General features: G+C 38.9%; 1 protein-coding gene across 2 annotated transcripts in view; it reads left to right on the forward strand.

The window, feature by feature from the left end:
* Positions 1–24,553, forward strand: part of LOC126100999 (peregrin) — a 248,793-nt gene that overhangs the window by 7,735 nt on the left and 216,505 nt on the right. For both annotated transcript variants that reach the window (XM_049911665.1, XM_049911666.1), the window contains exons 3-5: positions 8,506–8,639; positions 13,502–13,679; positions 24,191–24,328. In XM_049911665.1, coding sequence (XP_049767622.1) covers positions 8,506–8,639; positions 13,502–13,679; positions 24,191–24,328 — 450 coding nt within the window. The remainder of the gene's footprint in view (positions 1–8,505; positions 8,640–13,501; positions 13,680–24,190; positions 24,329–24,553) is intronic.

Below are 24,553 nucleotides of genomic sequence, written 5' to 3' on the forward strand. Positions count from 1 at the left end.
AGACCGTTGGAGGAGGGTACAAAGGAGACAGGTTTCGCATCTAGTGGGGGAAGTGGTGCGAATAAATTCACGCCCACAATGTGGAAAGGGCTTCTTTCAAAGCTGACCAATTTTCCATTTCTATGATTATAGTATGTAAGTGCAAATGTTTTCTAGAGGATCCACTGCAATCGCTGCTGATGATTAAGGTGCCAGATACCATACCACCTGGACTACATTTATCAAATAAAAAACATATGCCATCAAACCATCGACCTCCTGCATGCCAACCCAAAACTCGATCCACTGCACCAACTGTACATCATGACTAATATGTGCTGACAGGAAGTTACCATACATGTGGTTACAGTGTTGCCAGATTTCCACTCTTTAACATGCTTTTTCTGCCAGATGCACTTGCCGGGCGAAATTTTGTGAGAGACATTCTTTTATCGCTGGCATGTGAGGAGTTGCACTGTGAAGCCCAAGTGCGCGAATTTCGCTTCACCCTGTATATAGGCGCGAGCGCGCGCGCGCGCACACACACACACACACACACACACACACACACACACACACAGAATGCAAATTTTTCTTTTACATCACCATGTACAACTGGTTTTGTAAGTATTGATCAATAAAAATTTTAAAAATCACATTTTTAAGAGTTTTTACACATTATTTACATGGCTTCTTCATCACAAATTTTATGACTATTTTACAGTATATTATTTGGTTATTGTGTTCTTCATTGATGCAATTACAGTGGTCAATTTTTTGTGTGTAAAGTGTGTGCCATATTTACCATTTGATTTCTAGTGTAATCTGAGCATGTTGGCAACACTGTTTTCAGCTCTCTTTCGTTTATTATTAACACACCTGAACTTGCTCATAAATCATCCTGCTTGGGGTTCTGTGTGTGGCTTGAAGATTTTATTATATACAGTGTAAGTGAGGGAATACAGTAGTGAAAGGATCGGATGAATGGACTAGAAAAACAGACAAGAAGATTGTGTTTAAGAAAAGTGGAAAAAGCCTTCACGATTGTTAGAAATCTAGCTGAGTTACTGCAGAAATATCTTGGTCCTCGAGTAGCTGTGGTACATCACATTCATTGCAAAGGAGCTATACTCTAGGATGTATGACACTCAGTGGTGTGTGTGTGTGTGTGTGTGTGTGTGTGTGTGTGTGTGTGTGTGTGTCTCATGACTGCTAGGTGAAACAGTTCCTTTGACACCTCTTGGTCAGTCATACACTTTCAAATGGCCATCATCAGTTGATTGGTGTGCAGTTCCTATTTCCTAAGTGCTGCTGTTGTTGGATCGTCCTTGTTGACATGCAAATTCATCCTGGCTACCCAAGTTCATTGAGAAGCAAGTGGCAAAACAAATAATCTCTTTTCAGAAATGCATTGTAGGCTTACAGTGTGAATCTTTTTCAGTAGACTTGCTGTAGAGTACATCCATATACCAGGTGTACCAGTATGAAATGAGCGTTAAGATACAAATGTGTCGATAGGGGACATTTGTTGTGAACAAGCATTAATTTTTTTTGTTTGGTTGGTATGACATCTGTCAAAGATATTTAGTATACATCAAGTCATGGAACAAACATCATCATATGTTTTCATTGTGTTAACAATGTTGAATTTTGTACCAGAAAGTGATGATTTGCAGAAAGCATTAATTTTTCGTTTTCATTTGGAAAAAAAAAAAAAGTGCTGCAGAGTCGCATTGAATGCTTGTCGAGGCATAAGGTGATCATGCTCTATCAGAAGCATGGTTTCAACGGTTCAGAAATAATGATTTTGATGTAAGAAATGATGAACATGGAAGACCACCAAAAATGTTCGAAGACGCCAAATTGCAAGCAATATTGGATGAAGATGATACTTTGAGTCAGAAGCAAATGGCAGCAATGTTAAATGTTGCACAACAAACAATTTCTGACCGTTTGAAAGCTATGGGAAAAATCCAAAAGTGTGGAAAATGGGTGCCACATGAATTGAATGAAAGAGAGATGGAAAACTGAAAAACCATTTGTCAAATTTTGATTCAAAGAAATGAAAGAAAATCAATTTTGCTTCAAATTGTTACTAGTGATGAAAAATGGATTTATTTTAAAAATCCTAAACGGGAAAAATCATGGGTTAATCCGCGACAACCATCAACATCGACTGCAAAACCAGATAGATTCGACAAGAAGACAATGCTCTGTGTTTGATGGGATCAGAAAGGTGTGGTGTATCATGAGCTTCTAAAACCCGGTGAAACTGTAAATATTAATTGCTACAGACAACAAATGATCAATTTGAACTATGCATTGATCGAAGAAAGACCAGAATGGGCCAGAAGACATGGCAAAGTAATTTTTTTATACGACAATGCACCTGCACACAAAGCAAAACTGGTTCAGGATACAATCAAAATACTTGGCTGGGAGCTGCTTCCCCACCCGCCGTATTCACCAGACTTGGCCCCTTCCGACTACCATTTGTTTTCATCAATGGGACACACATTGGCTGAGGAACACTTCGATTCCTACGAAGAAGTCGAAAATTGGGTGTCTGATTGGTTTACTTCAAAAGACCAACATTGGTGTGGTGTCCACAAATTGCCAGAAAGGTGGTCAAAATGTATAGAAAGCAGTGGTCAGTACTTTGTATAAAATGTTTTTACTTTTCAATTCAAAATTAGTGTTTCATTTTCACAACAACAAAAAAAAACGCTCATTTCATACCGGTACACCTGGTAGATACTCTGTCAGCCACTGTACGGCGCATTGTGGAGAGTGTTTTTTACCACTACTGGTCAATTTCTTTCCTGTTCCACTTGCAAATAGAGTGAGGGAAAAACGTCTTTTTATATCCCTCTGTAAGAGCCCCAGCTTCTCGTATCGTTGTTGTCCTTACACACAGTGTATGTTGGAGGCAACAGAATCGTTCTGCAGTCTGCTTCAAACGCCTGTTCTCTAAATTTTCTCAGCAATGTTTCTTAAAAAGAATGCTGCCTTTGCTCCAGGGATTCCCATATGAGTTCCCAAAGCTGCATGTTTTTTGAACCTACCAGTAACAAATCTAGCAGATCACGTCTGAATTGCATCAATGTCTTCCTTTACTCTGGCATGCTGTGGAGCCCAAAGACTCAAGCAGTACTCAAGAATAGGTCACAAGTCTCCTTTACAGGTGATGCCTAAGTCATCTTGTATCCTTCTCCAACTACTCAGATTTGAAGCTTTACTGTACATCACAGCAAACAACCACTGATTGTTGCCCATCCTGTCCGCGAAATCATTTATGTGCGTAGAGAACAATAGCGGTCCCATCACACTTGTCTGCAGCACTGCTGACTATACTACAAGGAAAATCACAGGAAAAGATAAAACATCTATGGTAACTAGCCGCCGTGTTGATCTGTATCAGCCAAGAGCTGCAGCTTCAAGTAGTTGAAATATAAACCCAGGTAAAAAAAAGCACTGGACAATAAATCAATTGTCTAGCAAAGTTTAGAAACTCTTTGCCTTACATTTCAAACCCTGAACTCATGTAGGAAATACCAATTCACAGAACACTCAAAAGAAATAAAGTCAAGACGAACAAAGCACAAATTTGTGAGAATTAACAAACAGAAAAGTGCATAAGCGAGCATGCATTTCTATATCTAAATGTGTTATAAAATTCTTGAACAAAATCAAAAATTGTTTTCCCACTTGCTATAAAACATAATTACTTTGACTCAGAAATATCGATAGTGCATTACATTTACTCAATGGCAGCAAACATTGTAAATATTTAAGTGTCAATTTTTTTTACTTGGAGTGTGGATAAGCCTAACTTAAAAAAAATTGCACAGGAAAATATTGCCCATTCTGATTGCATCTTTCATAAGTACAATGACCAAATAATATACCAAACAGTTTAAAAGGTGTGATTGGAAAGTTTTAAGAATGGGCTTGTAATTGTACAATGGTGTTACATACATGCTACTGTGATGCATCTCCTTCAAAATAGTCCCTTTCTGACTGAACACACCGAATCCAACGGTGTTTCCACTTTTGAAAACATTCCTGGAATTTTTTTCTGGAGTGTGGTTTGGACGCTCTCCGTATTTGCCTGGTTGTCTTCAGTCGAGTCAAATCGCTTCCCTTTCTGTGAAAATTTCAGTTTAGGAAACAGGTAGTAGTCTGCAGAGGCCAAATCGGGAATGTGTCGGCTGTGGAAGCACAGGGATTATGAATTTGGCCAAAATAAACGATGGAGAAGGTACGATTAGCTGGAGCATTGTCATGGTGTAGCACCCAACTCCTGTCTTTTCACTATGCAGGCCTTTTCTTCAACACCTTCTCGTGCAAACTTTCAAGGATATATTTGTAGTATTCCTGGTTAATTGTCTGTCGCCCAGGGGTAAATTTACGAAGCACAATAATGGTAGAATCGAAAAAAGTCACCAACATTGTCTTCACCTTTGACCGACTTTACCGCGCTTTTTTTGGTCATGGTGAACCTGGTTTCAGGATAATATCCATATACCCATGATTCGTCTTCTGAAATTACCCTATTTAACAAATCTGGATCTGTTTTTGTGTGATTAATCAATTCTTGGCACACTTCAAGTCAGTATTGTCTCTGATCACTGGAAAACACTTTTGGAATGAATTTTGCGGACACTCAACGCATTTTCAGACCTTCAGTTAAAATTGACTGAACTGCATAGAAACTTAAATTAAGCTCATCAGCCATCTCCCTAATTGTAAGTCTTCGATTAGAGCGCACTTAAGTCGCAAGCCTTCATAACATTTTCATTCGCTTCTAAGGTGGAAGGACGGCTGGACCGTGGTTCATCTCCAAATGATTCGCGGCCATTTTTAAATCTGTTGAACCTGATAAAAACATTTGACTGGCTCATACAATTATCTCCAAAAGCTGTTTTTAGTAGTTCATAAGTCTCAGAAGTTGATTTCCTGGTTTTAAAACAAAATTTCACACAAACTCGTTGCTTTATTTTTACGTTCATTTTCACGCAGACAGAATCCAGCAACAAGCCCTAACAGACACACACTCAACCATCTGCCACAACGAACTGAATAAAGGAAACATAGTTTACTGTCAGAGGGCGATCAAGGACAAGGCAATGACTCACTCCCCACCCTCTGTGTACCTGTCCGTCAAACCAGTAAGCATTAGTGGATCCATTCTTAAAACTTTCCAATCACACCTTGTATATTATTCAGGAGGAGAGTTTTAGCGAAAATAATTTCTAAAGAATCAAAAAATTTCAGATTCATTTATGTTAAGAAATATTTAGACAAGTTAAGAAGTTAAGGTATTAATGTCATTGCCGAAAGTTATAGTCTCATCCACAAATGATGGAGGTTCGTGCATACCAAGTCACAGACAGGAATGGTATTATTGATGATTCCAAGTGACAGTTGGGGTATGTGCAAACACGTGCTTTTGACTTCAAGGAAGCGTATATACTACAAATTATGTCTCTCGCTTGCTTATGCAGAATTTACCACTTACCATCACCATCAACGATAACAACTTGCAACAAACGAAATAGAAATTCATTACACAACTTGCTATGATCGTGTTTAATTCTTGCATTAGCTACAGCATTCAGAACAGAGCACTCAGAACACTACAGAGCACTCATTGGCTGCCGCAGTATGAGCGAAATAGGTGCACAGAACAAGCCTAAACTCGACCGCCATCGTTTGCGACTTCAAACTATAGTCAAGAATCCACATTATTATTTATAAAGACAGTTAACATCCTATGATAATTGATATTTTCAAAACACAATATTGAAGTTTGCAAAAAGTTACAAATTTTGTATTTTATTTTTCCAAATTAAAGGTGATATGTTGTTTTCGAGTTATATTAATATGAAAATATAGTTCAGAAAGGTGCATGTGTTATTCATGTCTTATGGTATTGTGGACAAAGTTTTAATTAAAAATAATTTCAGATCTCTATTGCTTGTAGATTTTTAATTACATGTTCTTATTTTCCCTTTCGTTAAGAAATTTCCATGAATACCATCATTTAAATAAGTATATAACATTTTAACCAATCAACAGACAACGAAAATATTTTAATTTTTTATATATGTCATGTGGAACTTCAACATACACTTTTTTTCCAAATACTGAAATACTGATGTGACACATTCAGTGGTGACCTGTTTGATTGCAGATGAAATTGGCCATCTTCAATACACTCCCTGTCTCCACTAGACCTATGTAGGCAAACACACAATCTAAGCTATCACTCATAAGAACTAAACAACATATTTTAAATAGAACATGACATGTACAACTGAAACACACAATAAAAACATTGAAGGTAGCATATTCAAGTTTTTAATATGTTTGAAGATATTAATACCAAGAACATTGCCTACCCAAAAACCCATATTCCTGTGGGGGGTCTTGTTACTTTATTGGATTTTATTCTACTAATGTTTTCGTGTTATTGCTGACAGCAGTTGTTGGTTGTTTGTTAAGGCTCATACCTTTACCATGTTAATGATGCCATAGGTCTACAGCTGCATTATCATGCTGTTAACTGGTACCATCATATATTTATAGAATTGTCAGTGAAAATGCACCTTTGAAGTATTCAGAAAGTCCATTTATGTGATAAATGATGATGAAATTTTTAACATCGGCTTGTTGCACAATCCTTGAACATATTGTCAGTTTGAATATAATAAATTCCCTCAAGAGGGAAATGCTTCTGGCACCAAATCAGCAGGTTTTTATAAAGCATTGCCCATGTGAAACTCAGTTTGCCGTTTTCTCACATAAAATCCTGCAAACTATGGGTGAAGAGCAACAGGCAGATTCCATATTCCTGGATTTCCATAAAGAATTTGACACAGTGCATTACTGCCAACTGTTAACAAAGGTACAAGCTTACAAAATAGATTCTCAGGTTTTTGACTGTCCCGAAGACTTCATAGAACACAATATATTTTTCTTGACAGTGAGTGTTTATCAGAGACAAGGGTATTGTCAGGGGTGCCCCAGGGAAGTGTGATAGGACGGCTATTTTTTCTATGTATGTAAATGATCTGGCAAACTAGGTAAATAGCAGGATGCGGCTGTTTACTGAAGATGTTATGGTGTATGGGAAGGTGTCGTAATTGAGTGAGTGTAGGAAGCTACGAGATGAGTTGGACAAAATTTCTAGTTGGTGTGATGAACGGCAGCCAGCTCTAAATTTAGAGAAATGTAAGGTAATGCAGGTGAGTAGGAGAAACAAAAAGTACAAAATTAGCAGTGTGCTGCTTGACACAGTCACTTCAATTAAATATAGAGGCATAACATTGCAAAGCAATATGAAATAGAATGAGCATGTAAGAATTGTAATAGGGATAACAAATATTTGACTTTAGTTTATTGGGAGAATTTTAGCAAAATACGATTCATCTGTAAAGGAGGCTGCACTTAGGACACTAGTGTGACCCTTTGTTGGAGTCTGTTTGAATGTTTAGGATCCACACGACGTCAGATTAAAGGAAGATACCAAAGGAATTCAGAGGCAACCTGCTAGATTTGTTACTGGTAGGTTTGAACAACATGCAAGTATTACAGAAGTGCTTTAGGAACTCAAATGGGAGTCATGGGAGGGAAGGCAACTTTCTTTTCGAGGAGCACTATTAAGAAAATGTAGAGAACCAGCATTTGAGGCTGACTGCAGAACAATTCTTCTACCGCTAACATACATTCTGCGTAAGGACCGTGAAGGAAAGATTAGAGAGTTTAGAGCTTGTGTGGAGGCATATAAACAGTCATTCTTCCCTTGCCCTATTTGCGAGTGGAACAGGAAATGAAATGACTAGATCCGAGTCAGCGTAAGTTGATCCCTGACAGTTGGAGATGGCAGCTTCACGGACCGACGTCAACTGATACTGTAATACAACTTTGTAAACGTCTCTATGGCAATGCCTCAGTGTTGTCAGATCTCTGTAGACAGATACTGCTATTTGCGCTTGCAGCTGTCAGTGCTTCACAGTTGAAAGCTGGCAACAGGGCTGTGAGCTGTTGGGGATCATCTTATACTGTCTAGAATGTAGTAGTGGTACTGGATACTGTCCACCATGTGCTGTACAGTGGCTTGTGGAATATGTAAGTAGATGTAGATTCTTTTAATGTATTCCATTTGAGTTTGTTGATACTCTTTTTATGTCTCTTATGTTGTAGCAATATATTGTAGAGCAGTTTTGATTTATTTATTTCTCAGTGTTCAGTATTGTGTATCATTCTGTCATTGGCAGTTAGATTTGACTTGTTGAAAAATAAAACTAATCAAAACAAGAAATTTAATTACACATTCCAGTTTTCTTTGTGATTGATGACAATTTATCGTCTTTTCTGTTTGTAGTGTTTCATGTGTTAATTATTCAACTTTCTTTCTTTGATGTAAATTATCTGTTTGCTAAGGCTTAAAGTGTATGTACAGATATATTAGTTGCAGCAGGAAGATTTTGTGTTGCTCAGTTACTTGGTATGTTTTCTTAGTGTGGCACCCATGGCACAAATGATGGGAGAACTAGCGCTGCAGAAGAAAAAGTAAAACTACCAGAACCATGTTTCACAGTTCTTGATAACTACAACATAAGTGACGCACCACCACGACCAAATTCGTACATCAGGTAAGTGAGAAATTATTTCAGTAATGCTATCATATACTGAATCTGTCTTTCTACTACATTGCCCCCTTCCCCTTTTTTTCATTTTTTCTTTTGACTACAATGCTGTCCCTAGAAGCTGTCCGATAAATGGAATCAAATGTAGACTGCTAATGATTGATGTGGAAGTGACCGTATAGGAATCTTTTGGTATGTTATTCAATAATGTCTCCTTATGTTTATGTTCGATGTATTCTGTGCTTTTATCACATTGGTACCCCAGTCTAAAACATCAAGTGAGTGCACTTGCTGTCTTGAAAGTTGCCGACTTACAGCAGGAGCACATGTATTCCTCCAAGCAGTCAGAAAGCAAGTTATCTCTGAACATCAGGCACACCTGTAAGAATAATATTTTTCAATGTCCATGTAACACCATGGTAATGCTGACAGTGCTGCCATCTGACCATGCTTCAAGTTCATTTATTTGCTTCTATGCCATGGCTGTTAAAAGTTCATAAGCCCAACTGTGACAGTGAGTTCTCACAATTCTCCAATTACTCTCAAGAATGACATTCATAGATTAAAGTATGGTATTGATACACCACCCCTAAAATCTTGGTTGTAGTGATGGTCTGATCTGTAATGCAGCCCAAGGTCTAAGTTACGGTAAGAGGGTGACAATTTGGTTGCGATTTGGCAAAGACAATGAATGTAATATCATAAAATCTGAGTGTGATAACAAATTGACAGATAGTGAAGCCTGATGATTACATCAATTCCTCATTGGAAAAATGCAGGGGGGAGGGTCCAAATATAACTTTTACCCATTCATGAATAAGATATATGCCACTGAATAGTAATGATTTCTGTTCTAATAACTTCTAAGTTTGTTGGGCTTCATCACCTTGTAAAGTTGTCATTTACTCTCCCTGGAGATGAAAATGGCAATGGTGTTCACTGCACTTTTAATGGCAGTAGTTGTATTTACTCTTGTGGTTGTTGCTCTGTGTTTTGACTACCAAAGAATACCTTCCACAGACAGATTTTTTTTTAGTTCCATTTTCAGAAGTACACTATTTAATGACAATTGAACATTCTCTCATAATTTGTTGAAAATGCTTGTGTAGTGAATACTTGAGATTCTGGTAGTCACTGTTTAGAAGACAGTCTGTGTTATTCTTCTCGAACAGCAGCAACATTTTCATTACACATTCTGCACGCAGATACCATATTTTTATATTGAACATGTGTAATGATGTGGCATTACTGTCACACAACTTTAAACTGCGGCCTCATTTGATTAAACACAATAATTATGGAATTTTAGTAATTACTACTACTCCTCGGCTCTACAGCCTTTGGAGGGCCTTGGCCTGCATCACAATATCCTGCCATTCTATCTGATCCATGGCTTTCCGTCTCCATCTTCTGACATCCAGCTTTTTCATGTCGTTTTCAACTCCATCCACCCATCTCTTTCTGGGGCGTCCCCTCTTCCGTCTGCCTCGAGCCTTGCCATCAAAAATCCTCTTACATGCTCTGTCTTCTTCCATTCTGACCATGTGCCCTGCCCACCACAGTCTTCTTATTTTAATGGTAGTAACAATGTCAGGTTCTTCAAAAAGGTGTTGTAGTTCTGCATTCGTATGAATGCACCAACATTCTTGCTCATATACTGGGCCATATATTTTATGTAGCCCCTTTCTCTCCGATATGCTAAGGACCCTTTCCTCATTTACAGTCGTGGTCCACATTTCGGCACCATACATAACAACTGGTCTTATAATTGTTTTGTAAATGAGGATTTTGGATTTATGTGATAGAAGCGAACTCCTAAGAATGGGTAATGGGGCAAAGTAGCATCTGTTACCTTCTGCTATTCTCGCTTTCACCTCACTGCCAATGTCATTTGTCTCAGTGATAGTCGACCCAAGGTACTTGAAGTCTCCCACCCTTTCGAACTCCCTGTTGGCTATCCTGAGATTTGGTAGGTTTTGTTGGTTGGTCATTGCCATATACTTGGTCTTTTCGATGTTGACTGTCAGGCCAAGTTCCCTTGTACCTTTCTCCAGTTGTTGATAGGCTTTGCCTAGCACAGCAGTGTTTCGTGCGAGTAATGCCGCATCGTCAGCATAGGCCAGGTACTGCAGTGAACGATTTAAGAAGGTTCCTCCTTTATTTAACTCTATCTGACTTATGACTTTTTCTGGGCAAAGGTTGAATAGCAAAGAGGAGATATTGTCACGCTGTATAAGTCCCTTCTTCACTTCCACTTCTCTGGAGGTTTCGCCCTGTATTTTTACTTTACAGTTGGTTTCGCTGAGGGTCACCATAGAAAGTTTAATGAGCTTCTTAGGTATTCCAGTCTCTTCCATTACATTCTTCAATGCCACTCTTGAGATGCTATCATAGGCTTGTTGAAAGTCGATATAAAGCTGGTGTATGTTAATTTGATATTCGTAACCTTTTTCAAATAGTATGCGCAATGTGAATATCTGGTCAGTTGTTGACCTATTTCTTCTAAAGCCACTCTGATAGTCTCCAACTCTCTCTTCCACATATGGAGTAAGCCTGCTGGTTAGAATTTTGGAGAAAACTTTACATGTAGTATTTAGTAGGGAGATTCCTCGATAGTTCTGGCAGTTTAATTTATCTCCTTTTTTATGTATGGGGCACATTATAGCTGTTTTCCACTCCTTTGGCATGCTCTCCTCTTGCCAGATATTCAGTATTATTTTATGAACTGTTTTCCACAACGTTTCCCCACCATACTTGAGAAGTTTGACCTGGATCTGATCTTCTCCAGGTGCCTTATTGTTTTTTAAGGTCTTAATGGCTTGCATCACTTCCCCCAGTGTAGGTTCTGGTGTTAAAACCTCTGGTCCATAGTTAGTTAGTTCCACCTGTTCTTCTCATTCTAACCCTTCTACTTCTGGGTTCAGTAACTCTTGGAAGTATTCTGCCCACCTGTCAAGTATTTTATTACTCTCCCCTATCAAATCCCCTTCTTTGTTCCTACACATTTGTTCTGGCTTGGGACCTGGTCTTTCCTTCTTTAATCTTTTGGTTCATTTCACGACTTTGCTTCTCTTCTCCTAGCTGTTCAATTTCTTCCAGTTTTTTCTTTTCTAGTGCTCTTTCCTTCTTTCTGCAGACCCTCTTTGCTACACGGCACTTTTCATTATATTCATTCAGATTTGCTCGAGTTGTTCTCTGCAATAATTTCATTCGTGCTATATTACGTTCCTCAATTCTTCTCATACATTCCTCATCAAGCCAATCTTCCTTTCTTTGAGCCCGTTCATGTCCTAAAACCTCTCCAGCTTCCTCAAGGATTGCAGTCTTACATTGTTTCCACATTACTTCTATATGTTCATTTGATGTGTCGGTCTCATTCTTAATCCTCTCTTCTATTTTCATCTGATATGCTCTCCGTATTTCTTCTAACTTCAGTTTCTTAATGTCAAACTTCTTTTTTTTGTGGCCTTTTTGTTTACTGAATAGTGAGATCCTTTGTCTATATTTAATTCTCACTAGATGGTGGTCTGAATTGCAGTCAGCTCCATGTTGGCTCCTAACATCCATTATGCCTGATCCGTGTCTCCGATCAATCAATATATGGTCTATCTGATTTCTGATTTGTCCATCTGGTGAAATCCATGTTCCTTTGTGTATTTTTTATGTGGGAAACATGTACTGCCGACATCATGTTTTTGCTTATAGCAAAATCTACAGCCCTAAGTCCATTGTCGTTTGATATTTCATGGAGGCTATGTCTTCCTGTGGTCGGCTGAAAGGCCTCTTCTTTTCCTATTTTTGCATTCAGGTCTCCTCTTAATATCTTGACATCATGTTTGGGAGCCTGATCATACCGTTGTTCTACCTTGCCGTAAAACTCGTCCTTTTGTTGTTCATCTGCCTCCTCTGTGGGTGCATGTACATTTAACATTGTAATGTTGAAAAATTTTCCCCTTAATCTTAATATGGACATCCGTTCATTGATTGGTTGGAAGCAAATCACCGCATGTTTCAGTTCTTTAGCGACCACAAAACTTGTTACACAGGTATTCATCCTCCCACCATTATAGAAGATAGTGAAATTTCCTGCATCCGTTATATCACTCCCCTTCCACCTAATTTCTTGGAGAGCCATTATTTATATATTGTAGTTGTTTACTTGTGTTAGCAGCTGACGTAGGGCTCCAGCTTGGTATAGGCTCCGCACATTCCATGTTCCTATGTACATATCTCTTATCCTTTTTTTGTTTGCTGGGGTCGTCATCAAAATATCCGTCTGGCTTATTCCTTCGCTAGCATTCGCAACAATTAATGTTTTACGGGGGAGATTTTTAATCTTCCACCCAACCATTTGGGGGGTTGCCCCATACAGCTCGCAGGGTAGCTGGCTGCATGTTCAGGGGAGCATCCTTAGCCTTTCTAGATACCTCTACCAACTGCAAGGCAGCAGGTGATTTGTATTGGGTTTACTCCCTTAGGGAGACTGGCTTCACCACACCTCTAGAACCCTCCCTGCCCTATGGTGTAGGATGTTAAGAATGATAAGGGAGAGGGATAGGCTTTGGATAGGATCGGACAGAAGACAGGAGATAGGTCGTTGTGGGACGCACTTCATCTGGCTCCTCCCCATTGGCCTGCCGGCATGGGTGGCCCTGCTGGTAGCTACGCTATCACCGGCATAGCCCTCTGGATCCAGAGCGCACAAACCACCTCGCCCTCACGGACAGTGCTACGTTAAGGCGGTGTCCCCTGAGGAGGGAATTTTAGTATGAGTTATTTATCACTGAGTGCCCATTAACTTTTTTTTTGTAGAGAACTATTTTATCCAGTAAAGAAAACATGCAACACTATGTTTTCCTGAATTACAGATTCATTGAGCGATCAGCAGAAGAGATGGATGCAGAAGTAGAGTATGACATGGATGAAGAAGACTGTGCATGGCTTAGTATCATTAATGAGAGACGAGCAGCTGCTGGGCTTACAGATGTGCCTGTTGATACATTTGAGTTGCTAATGGATCGTTTAGAAAAGGAATCCTATTTCCAAGTGAGTTTTGTAATGCAATAGTTTTAGATTTGGTTTTGCATTATAGTATAAATGAAGATCTTTTTCTGTTAATATAAATAATTTCTGGTGAAAATTGTCATGATATATTCATTACATACAGAGAAAATGTCAGTTACCAGTTTTGCTTTTCTACTAGCATTTTCTTTTGCTTCTTTAAAATTTTTATGGCTGTAGCCGTACATTTTCTGCATGCCACGTATTGATGTATCACCATTTTTACACCATCAGCATCGTGTAAAATATTTAGTCACATTGTTTGAAACAAATTAAACTAGAACATTTCTTGGACTTGACAATAACGCAGTCACACCTTGGGACAAACTCTCCAACACGATGATATTTGCTATAGCAAGAACAAACACAATTTATGGAATATAGTACTGTATAGAGCAATATGTAAGACACAGTTTGTGCGTAGCACTGTACACTTTGACTGGACAACAGTAATATAGGGTACAGGATAGGCCGAGCACTTGTTTGAAATCGCTTAAATAATCCTGTTTCCTTGGCGGCTCACCAGAGCGTGCCAGGGGACCAACCTATGTGGCCCTGAACTGTATGGATAAGCAACCTCTGAAATTGCGTGTGTCATGAGTGAAGGTACATCACTCCTCCCTTTGGGGGGGGGGGGGGGGGACAACTACATAGATTCGTACAAACACTTAAGCACAGAAAAATTGCATGGTACAGGAAAAAATGTTTGGTACCGAAAAAAGGCACTGTGACCAAAAAAGAAGTGGTTCTGTGAAAAATCACTGATCTCACAAGGCACTGAGATTACGAATCATGGAAAACACCAATGACGGTGCTGATGTCCATTTCATCACCTGATGACAGTGGCTGCTGCAGCATGTGGCAGCATGTGATGGACAGGAGCTGGTGAGTAGGGGCGGGGAGGATTGGGGGGGGGGGGATTTGGCATGCCATCTTCCCCCTCGTGAGAAGCCACAGGACAGGACGGGGGTAGCATCCCCGTAACAACGTCCTTGTTTGAGGTTAGTGGTGGCATCTGAGATGATGGGCGCACGAGACCCAGCAGTGGAGGCAGCAGCAGTGATGTCAGTTGCAGTGAGGGATGCACCGGCAGTGGCAGTCAAGGAGAGGGGCAGAGACAGGAACCAAGGACAGCGATCTACAGGCAACAACCCTCCTGCATTGTGAACCGGACCACCTGTGACTCGGGAACAAGCATTGGCAGGGGTGCAGTAGACAGTGGACCATGCAGAACAGATTGCACCATGCATGACCTTAATTAGTCCAAGTGACAAGTCATCTCCCTGTGTAGGGTGCAGACAATGCACAGGTGCTGGCCCCCAGCAATGCTTGATGATGTCAGGGGCCCAGTTTTCCAGACGGGCACACTCGGCTATAAGCATTGTGGAGCCTGCAGACGCAGCGTCTGACGCTGCAGGTGGAGGTGCGTCCATCGTTGGCGTCTGTGTAGCAGCTCCCCACCCATATACTACTATCCCGTCCCCTTCCCTGGCCTTTACAGATTGCTGCTTGCATCCAATGTGATAGGTGCATTCCAGCCCGAGATGCTCTAGTTGAGGGTCGTGTGTGCATGACGTGTGCATGCTCATGTATGTGAATGGTGTGTCTCTCTTACTGACGAAGGCTGTGGCCAAAAGCTGTATGTGAGTGTCTTTTAATTATGCCTATCTGCAGCTTGGCATATCTTCTTTATGGTAAGTACCAATCTGTCTTTTCCTACATTTTTGGCATTCCTACTTGGAGTTTCCATTTTTCTATTACTAAGGAACTGTTTATGTTGCTGTATTAGTGCAATACAGTATTTTGGCGTGTCATGACAAATGTATTCTTAGCAATATGAACAGTCAGGTTGCAATTGCATCATTGTAGTACATTAGGCAATACTTAGACTGTTACACATGCCGGGCCTCTGATGGTTGCTGCTCATTTCATTTAATAACATAGAATATTGTTTAGTTGCTGGCAGTTGAAGGACGAAAGGTAGTATTAATTCTCCATCCTGTTTGACTGTTTTAGCCTCTGCTGGAGGAAAAGCCAAACTTAGAGACAACAAAATGTATGTGGGCTGGGCAAATGCCCAAGTACTTGCAGAGTTTTTACTGCTAAAATGTATAATTTACCAATTAAAATATGAGATGGGATTTATAATGTTCTTTTTCTTTTTGCCACTTCTACTCTTCACTCTCAGTTCCTCTCTCTTGCACTCATACAGCACCCCTCCCCTCCCCCCCCCCCTCTCTCTCCCTCTCTCTCTCTCTCTCTCTCTCTCTCTCTCTCTCTCACACACACACACACACACACACACACACAGTGTAGAACAGCTGTGTAGTGATAGTTGGTATAAAAAAAATTATTCTTAGGTCATCACTTTGTAACGTAACACACTTTATAATGTGTGTCAATTCTCTGAATATTATTGAAGAATGCTTATTGATAACAAAATTATACGGATTGTTGAAAATACTATGTATTACAGTTATTAAAAATTTTGCAGTAGATGGACAGAAACTATCCCAAGTAAGCCTAGAAACAAGTTTCAAGAACTAGCTTTAAATGATGAATCTAGGAGTATATTACAACTGCCTACCAACTGCTTCTGAAGGGATAGTGAGAGCTGGATTAGATTAATTATAGATCGCACAGAAGAATTTAAACAGTCATTATACTCACATGCCATAAGTGAATGGAATGGAAAGAAACCCTAATAAGTGGTAAAATGCACTGTCACGCACTTCACAGTAGTTTGCAGAGTTTTGATGCAGGTGTATTAAATAGCTGGTATGTGTTTCTTGATGATAAATGTGCTCTTAAATGTTAAACTGTTTTCAGTGGGGGCTGGGGGGGCTTTATTGTGAGATGTTACGACATTTGAGGCAGATCATAGTTTATTGCGACTTATCAGTTGATCCTTAAAAATTCACAAATGCCCAGGCATTTTTGAGTTTTGGATATTTGCCCAGACATTTATCCTGGCCATTTACTCCAGCTTATAAATGCCCCGGCATTTTACTCCAGTATCTCTAGCCCGATAAATGTGACCTTGAAAAGCTCTTGGTGGTTGCAGTGCCTCTGGTGAAGAGAGATGCAGACAAAATTTTTACAGTTTGTGTCCAGTGGAATAATTTTGTACTTAAAAAGATTGTCATCTGCTGTATATTCCAAACAAAATAATTTGTAAAGTAAGGAAAAGTCAACTACTCACCTATAGTGGATCGACATGTGGCTCATTGCCAAATGAAATAATTTCACATTGTCTGGACCTAAAAAAATTAGAAAACACTTTAGACGAATACTAATAGAGTCTTTATCATGTTACATATATTTCATTGTGGTAATTAGCCTTACAAATGGTGTGTTAGCTAAAATGACAATTATGGCCAAACTGCTATACCCTTTTTCATGGGTTACCTTTCATACATCGGAAAACATGGGATTTCCCGAATTTGATATTTAAGAAGATACTGGTTATTGTAAACACTGTGTATTATAGTTATTAAAATATTTGCAGTAGACAGACAGAAACTACCCCTAAAAAGCCTAGAAACAAAGTTTGAAGAACTAACTCTAAATGATGAATCTAGGAATATAGTACAGCTCCCTACCAATTGCTTCTGAAGGCATAGTGAGGAATGGATTAGATAGAGTGCACAGAAGAATTCAAGCAGTCGTTATACCCACCTTCCGTAAGTGAACGGAATGCAAAGAAACCCCAGTAAGTGGTAAAATGCGTTATACCTTCTGTCGCGCACTTAGTGTTTTGCAGAGTTTCAATGCAGATGTAGATTTATGACCCTGTGGTTACCTCGCTGATTGGTTAAGTAGCATGGAATTGTTAATGCAGAGATGAATGTTAAAAACCTGACTGTGGTGACAGGCCCATCTGCTGCTTAGCCCAAGGTAAGTTTAGGTTGGAAGGTAACAGTGTGATTGTGAGTTGGCAAACCCAACATGCATGAAAGCAAAAAATCTGGTTGTGTTGATGGACCAGTCTGTGTCATACCGTGAGGACTAGGTTAGGTTGGAAGGTAACATTTCAACATTTAGGTGTTAAACAATAACTACACCATTTGAAACATGTTTCAAGTATTTGTCCTGAAGTATTGATTTTTATACATCATTAGTCATGTCTAGACATACTTCACAGTATAAAATTTCCCCTAAATGGGAACTGACATGTTAGTAAGGGAGCACTATATTTTTATTACACATATGTCATTGCATATTGCTTGTTTTGTAATTTCTATCTGTAAAATTATGCTGTATCTTGACTATGGTCTGCTATGGATATAATAATGTACACTTTATATTGTACAGTTTGTAAGTGGAGCTACAGCCAATAAACATTTAATATTTGCTTTCTGTCTGATGTCACTTGTGTCCTCTTTGGCTACATTGAGAAGTAAATAGTTTGGAGCTGTTTGTATAATGATAGGTTTCTAACCTGTTGTGAGTTTTCATACTAAGTTGCTAAAATGAGACAGTGAATTCATTTGGAATTTTTCTTCAGTTTGAAAGTCGAGAAGCAAATTCTAAATTGGTGCATGGCTAGTGGTTTTATTGCAAAAGAGAGAATGTGTGATTTGTGTAAATCACTAATGAAGCTGGTGCTGAAGAAGAATGTGAGCGACAGTTTTATATGGTGCTCTTACATGAAAGGAGAGAATCGTAATAGAATCAATGCTCAGTAAGGAAAGGTTCCTAGTTTGCACGTAGCAAACTATCAGTAATCACCATTTTACAACTGATGTACTTTTTGGTGTTTAAACTTAACAGCAAATATATTTCTTATGAGTTGCAACATGACAGTCAGTGCATAGTTGATTAAAAGTAGTATTGTATAGAAGTTTGTATGTGTATGTATTTAGAGAAAATAAACTTTGTGAGAAGGATGTAATTGTGGAAACAGATGAATCCCTGGTTGGGAGAGAAAATAATGCAGTAGGGCAAGTTGCTTCATACGTGTCATAGTAATTGCATGGTGTATCTTTCCATTTGCGGCTACCAGTAAATCTTTGACTGAACCATCAAGCATGCCAATTTTAATTTTCCATTTTTCCATCTGTCTCCAGCATTGCCACAGGTTCTGGAAATCAGGGAAAATCAGGGGATTTCAAATGTATCAGGGATATTTGAAAAAACATAACACTGGAAAAATCTCATTTTTGTCTCAGTAGCATGAAATTGTTTGATTACTGAGATGCTATGCATCATCGCTGGCAGGCACAGCTGAGTACATGCGCTGCTTCCCTACTCTCTCATTCTTACTGTTTCTCCCCTTCCCAACCCTCCCCTCAGCTTGCAGTCAGTGTTGCCACCACTACTTGCTGCTAGCCTAGTAGCTGCCGATGACAGGCAGGGGGCGTAAGGAGTGGTTTGTTTAGATCTCATTCTCATAGCTTGTTGACAAAGTGGCTGGAGACAACATTCAAGTGTGCATGAGTTATGTCTGAGTGATTGTGTGAATGTGTGTGTGCTCTTGTTTTCTGACAAAGGCTGTGGTCAAAAATGTATTTGTGAGAGTATGATAGTCTTTTCTGCGTGCCTGTCTGTGGCTCAGCAATCATCTTTACAGTGAGTTGGTACCTGTCCTCATTAGTACTGATCATCAGAGTATTTGCGCAAGTTACCTGTTGCATGGATGATCACCGCAGTCTCGTTTCATCGACATGATGTTTGTGACACGTGAATAGCTGGCCACATGAGTGGACCTCCACAATGGGCCACAACTGCAGGCCATTTTTGCCTGTATCTCTTAACAGATCGGGCCTGCTGATCTGAAGCCCATAGTTTCCCAATAATGTGCAGGCCCTGTGTGTTGGACCTAGTGGAACTGCGCAGGCTAGATCTGTCTGTGTGTGGCACATTGTGGTGGATTTTTTTGGTTTATACTTGCATCCAGGACTGTGGTGCTCCTCGGCAGCCCAGAAGCCGCGGATGATGGATTTCATGAATTGCAACTATCTCACTGCAAGCACTACGTACAGTGCGGCGTTTTATAGACATTTTATTTATTCTAGTACATTTTGGCACTTCGAAAGTAGTTTATATATTTGAAAGTATGGACAAGAAGAAGAAAATTGTGGCAGTCGATGGCAATTTGTACGCTATGTACTCCTGTTTTTTTTTTTTTTTTAAATAAAAATCACAAAATACTTGTAGAATAATAGACCTAACCAACAATAAAGACATAGTAGAACCAACATTTTATTGGCTGTCACCTATAGTGTTGGTTTCCACAACTCTTCCCCACCTTATACATTTCTTTCAAGAGGCCTACTTTTTTCTGAGATTATTTCTGAAAGAAAAGATATTTTAAATCTGTCTTGCAACTCCAACAAAATGCGTATTTTTGCCGCCAAATGTATTTCACTTTATTGAAATAAAATAACATGAAATGAAACATATATACCATTTTTATTGCTTTCTCCATCTAAAAACAGCTCATTACAAAAGATGTTGATGTTAGTACTTAAGATTTTTGCTCACATGCTTAGAAATATGGAAGTCCTTGTCAACTTATGTATTTACTTACCCTTGAAATCTCCAAACTTGTCAGGGAAAAATTCTAAAACTTGTTTGGAAATCAGAGAAACATCAGGGAATTTCACTTGGGGAAACTTGTGGTAACCATGGTCTCAGTTTATGTGTGAAGGACATAGTAACATTTCCTCTCTAGTTGGGATCATTTCTGGCATTTGTGGGCACAAAGTTTTTGTATCAGTATTGACTTGGAAATATTTTGTCTTTTTTTTAAAATTGGTGAAAAATAAAGATGTGAATAACAGAAGAAGAAAAATGAGACTAAAATACCCTGAAGCAGTAAGATGAGACTCGTAACTGATGCCTGCCAGTAGTAATGTTGATAGGGTGTTTCGTGTTGTGTTGTGATATTCAAGTAAATAAAAAAGAAATATTTTGGTATCGTTAGTTTTGTTTTATCCACGTGATTGGAGTAAATTCTGCTACTTTTTTTTTCATTTAGTTTTCTATAGTATTCAGTGACTGGTTGTCAAATAACAACACAACACAGCACATAGTTAACTTCAGTTTAGGTTAATTCTTAAGAGTATGAACATGTGACACAACCCCATCCCCCTACTCCTCTGGTAATTCTTCTTATTCCGTACTTATTTCTCATGTCTCTTGGGATTGCCCCTCTTATTCTTGTTGAGCCATTCTTAACGTATTAGTGTCATTTCAGAGTGCAGTCCCATCATTTTCAGGTCATTTTTAGAGTCCTTCACCACATATTTTGATTTTTTTGATGTCAAGTACTGCTCGTCTTTGAGGTTTGCTGATGACATTGTAAGTCTGTCAGAAATAGCAAAGCACATTGAAGAGCAGTTGAACGGAATGGACAGTGTCTCCCAGTGAACATCAACAGAAACAAAACGAGGATAAAATTTGGCAGGTTAAATCAAATGATGCTGGATGGAATTACATCAGGAAATGAGACACTAAATAGGATGACATATACTATTTGGGCAGTAAAAGAATTGATGATGGCTGAATTACGCAAGATATAAAATGTACACTGCAGTGACAAAAAACCATTTCTGAAGAAGAGAAGTTTGGTAACATTGAATCTAAATTTAAGTGTCAGGAAATCTTACCTGAAGGTATTTTCCTGTAGTGTAGCCTTGTACAGAAGTGAAGCGTAGACAATAAGTAGTCAGATAAGAAGAGCATATCCTGTTCAGCATATCCTGTTCGCACAAATATAGGCCACAACTAAACTTTTGGCACAAGATTATAGTAAAAGTAAATCTCAAATACAGAACACACTACTAAATTAAGTCTGATTATGGAGTACTACTACTACTACTACTACTACTACTACTACTAAGTAAGAGGTCTGTTTAAAAAATTCCAGAACATTCATAATTTCGTGCCAATGATGCTGTCAGAGAGATTGCAGAAAAATGTGGTTGGCATCCCTGCACACACATATGTGTTTAATGTGTAACTGCTGGAAGATTCAGTGTGCTGTGTCTGTTAGTTATTGTTCAGTGCTGTATTGAGTAGAACATTGTGCCGCCCAGTTTGCGAATTTCGAGATGGCAGTGTTAGAGGAGCAATGGCTGGACGGAAGTTAAAGATGACCCCTTTCAAGGCCCCCTTTGGCATCTAGCAATGACGGTCATGTCAGGTATGACATGAAATTGTGCATGCCAATCGAAGACTGACTGTCAGAGAGATTGCAGAAGAATGTAACATTTCAGTTGGATAATGTCATGAAATTGTGACACAGCATCTTGGCCTGAAATGTGCTGAGATAACACACGGCTCTAGCATCACGATAACCCACCCACACATTCATCCCTGTTGGCGTGTGACTATTGCACAAAAAAGGAAAATCTCTGTGCTGCCTCATCCTCCATATTCTCCAAACCTGGACACAGTGGACTTTTTTTCTTTTAATGTATTTCCAAAGTTGAAAACCCATTGAAAGGACAAAGATTTCCAACAATAGACGAGATGAAAGAAAATTCACAGACAATGCTTCTCGCTATCTAGCAAGAGGTGTACCAAGACTGCCTCCAGAAGTGGAAATGGCATTGAGAGTGGTATATCAATTGTGGAGGAGAATACAGGAGACCATATACGATAAGTAAAAGGTAAGTGTAGAAAAATTTTGTGGATAAAGTCCTGGAATTTTTTGAACAGACCTCATACATGATTCATACACTAAATCATGCTGGCAGCCCTACATAACAATTGAACAATGTCAAGTTGTCAGCTATGCATTATACACAGAAGTATAGAAAGTGGGAAGCTGGATGTATTTTTATTTAGATGAAAAAAACATTTGTCAGTGGTGTGCAAGTGATGAGAAACTCTAAATAGTTCAAAAGTCTGTTTTCATGTCGAAGGCAAAAGTGTAAATATTCAGATGCAGAAAAAGACTTGCTTGATTTTTTAGTTCAAAATAGGAAATATGGATATGCCGCTGCAACTGAAATGATCCAAATCGAATGCTGTAAAGTAGCACATAAAAGAAATATTTTTATAATGGAATTTAAAGTTACGTATGGGTGGGCTCAGTGATTTATACAACAAAATAATCTATCTGTTCATCACAGAACTACAGTTGTGCAAAAATGCCTCAAGCTTATGAAAAAAGAAAAAGGTGGTATATTTCCAGCATTATGTGATCCAGCTTCAACACAAAAATTTTTATTTACATATTCAAATAGAGAGTGCAGGTGAAACACTGGTCTAATGCAGATGAAACATCAGTCTGTTTTGATATGCGGAATAGCACTACAGTAAATAATGTAGGGGGACTTAGTCTGCAAATATGTACATGTGGTACTGAAAAGCAGTGGTGCACTATATTCTCCTTACCCAAGAACGGCTACTGTATTTGTGAAGGAAGTATAAATTTTTCTGTTATTTTCTTTGTAAGTCTCTGATGGTTTACAAAAGTAATTTCAGTAACTCATAATTGTATTAATATCAACCCACAAGATACGTGTACATGTCATTTTGAAATTGATGATTTATGATTTGAGGAGAGGAAATCCCAGCTATAGACAGCAGCAGGGTCTTTTAAGCCAAAATCTAGGGGAAAAAGAAATGTAGCCTATATTTGTGCAAATACAGTGGAAGCTTTCGATATGTGGTGCTACAGAAGAATGCTGGAGCTTAGATGGATAGATTGCATAACTAATGAGGAAGTATTGCATAGAATTAGGGAGAAAGGAAATTTGTGGTATAACTTGACTAAAAGAAGGAACCGGTTGATGGAGCACATCCTGAGACGTCAAGGTTTCACAGATTAGCATTTGAGGGAAGTGGGGGGGGGGGGGGGGGTTGTAAAAATTGTAGAGCAATGTCGAGAGATGAATACAGTAAGCAGATCCAAAGGAATGTAGGTTGCAATAGGTATTCGGAAATGAAGAGGCTTGAATCGGATAGAGTAGAGTGGAGAGCTGCATCAAACCTCTCTCTGAACAGAAATCCATGGCAACTATTCTTGTCATAGGGTTAGGTTCAGGACATATGACATGCTTGTATCAGTATAGGCAGTCCTCTTGGAGTTTTTCCTCTATGTTTGCTACCTTAAACAAGCCTGGATGTGGTCGCTACTTACGCTCTTTTAGGGTCACTTCTGCAGATCATCAGTGTTTGTCACATTTGCACCTGGGTCAACATCGCCCTGCTTCTTTGGTAATCAATACTAAGTATTTATTTGAAGGAAGAATACTTTTCCTTACATGAGATGTTCTGTGCTAATTTTGTTGACAGGATGAAACAAGGTGTGTACTGTTGTAAATCCAAAAACGAATATTGCAAAATAAATAATTATTATTGTAAGTAAGTGGTTGCTGTTGCTGTCTTTTGTATTTATTGCTGTACACCCTGTGATGAGTGTAATTTTGTACTGCGGTGTATTTCTTTCCCAGTTTTATTTATTTTAATATTGTTTGGAGAAATTTAGGAATTGTGGAGTATAATATCTAAATTGATCATCACTGTTATGCTTGATGCAGAGCAATGGAAAAACTGGAGAAGGTGCACCACCTGTAGTCATTGATGACGACGCTGTCTGTTGCATATGTATGGATGGTGAATGCCAGAACTCCAATGTGATACTGTTCTGTGATATGTGTAACCTCGCTGTCCATCAGGTAAAATACAAGTTAATTTTTTTATGCATTGTTTAACTCTGATTTTTTTCCTAATAGCACATGTCACACCCATGTTACTCAGCATAAATGATCTACATCTGTGATTTTCTTTATTTGGTAACCTAAAGCAGTGAATTTTCACTTTACTAGTTTGCCCAGGTGTTACCTCAGCTACTGACTTTCTCAACTGATTACTGCACGAGCGAACTAAATTGACCAGCAGCC

Source organism: Schistocerca cancellata, chromosome 9 (assembly GCF_023864275.1).
Source record: "Schistocerca cancellata isolate TAMUIC-IGC-003103 chromosome 9, iqSchCanc2.1, whole genome shotgun sequence".
NCBI lineage: Eukaryota > Metazoa > Arthropoda > Insecta > Orthoptera > Acrididae > Schistocerca > Schistocerca cancellata.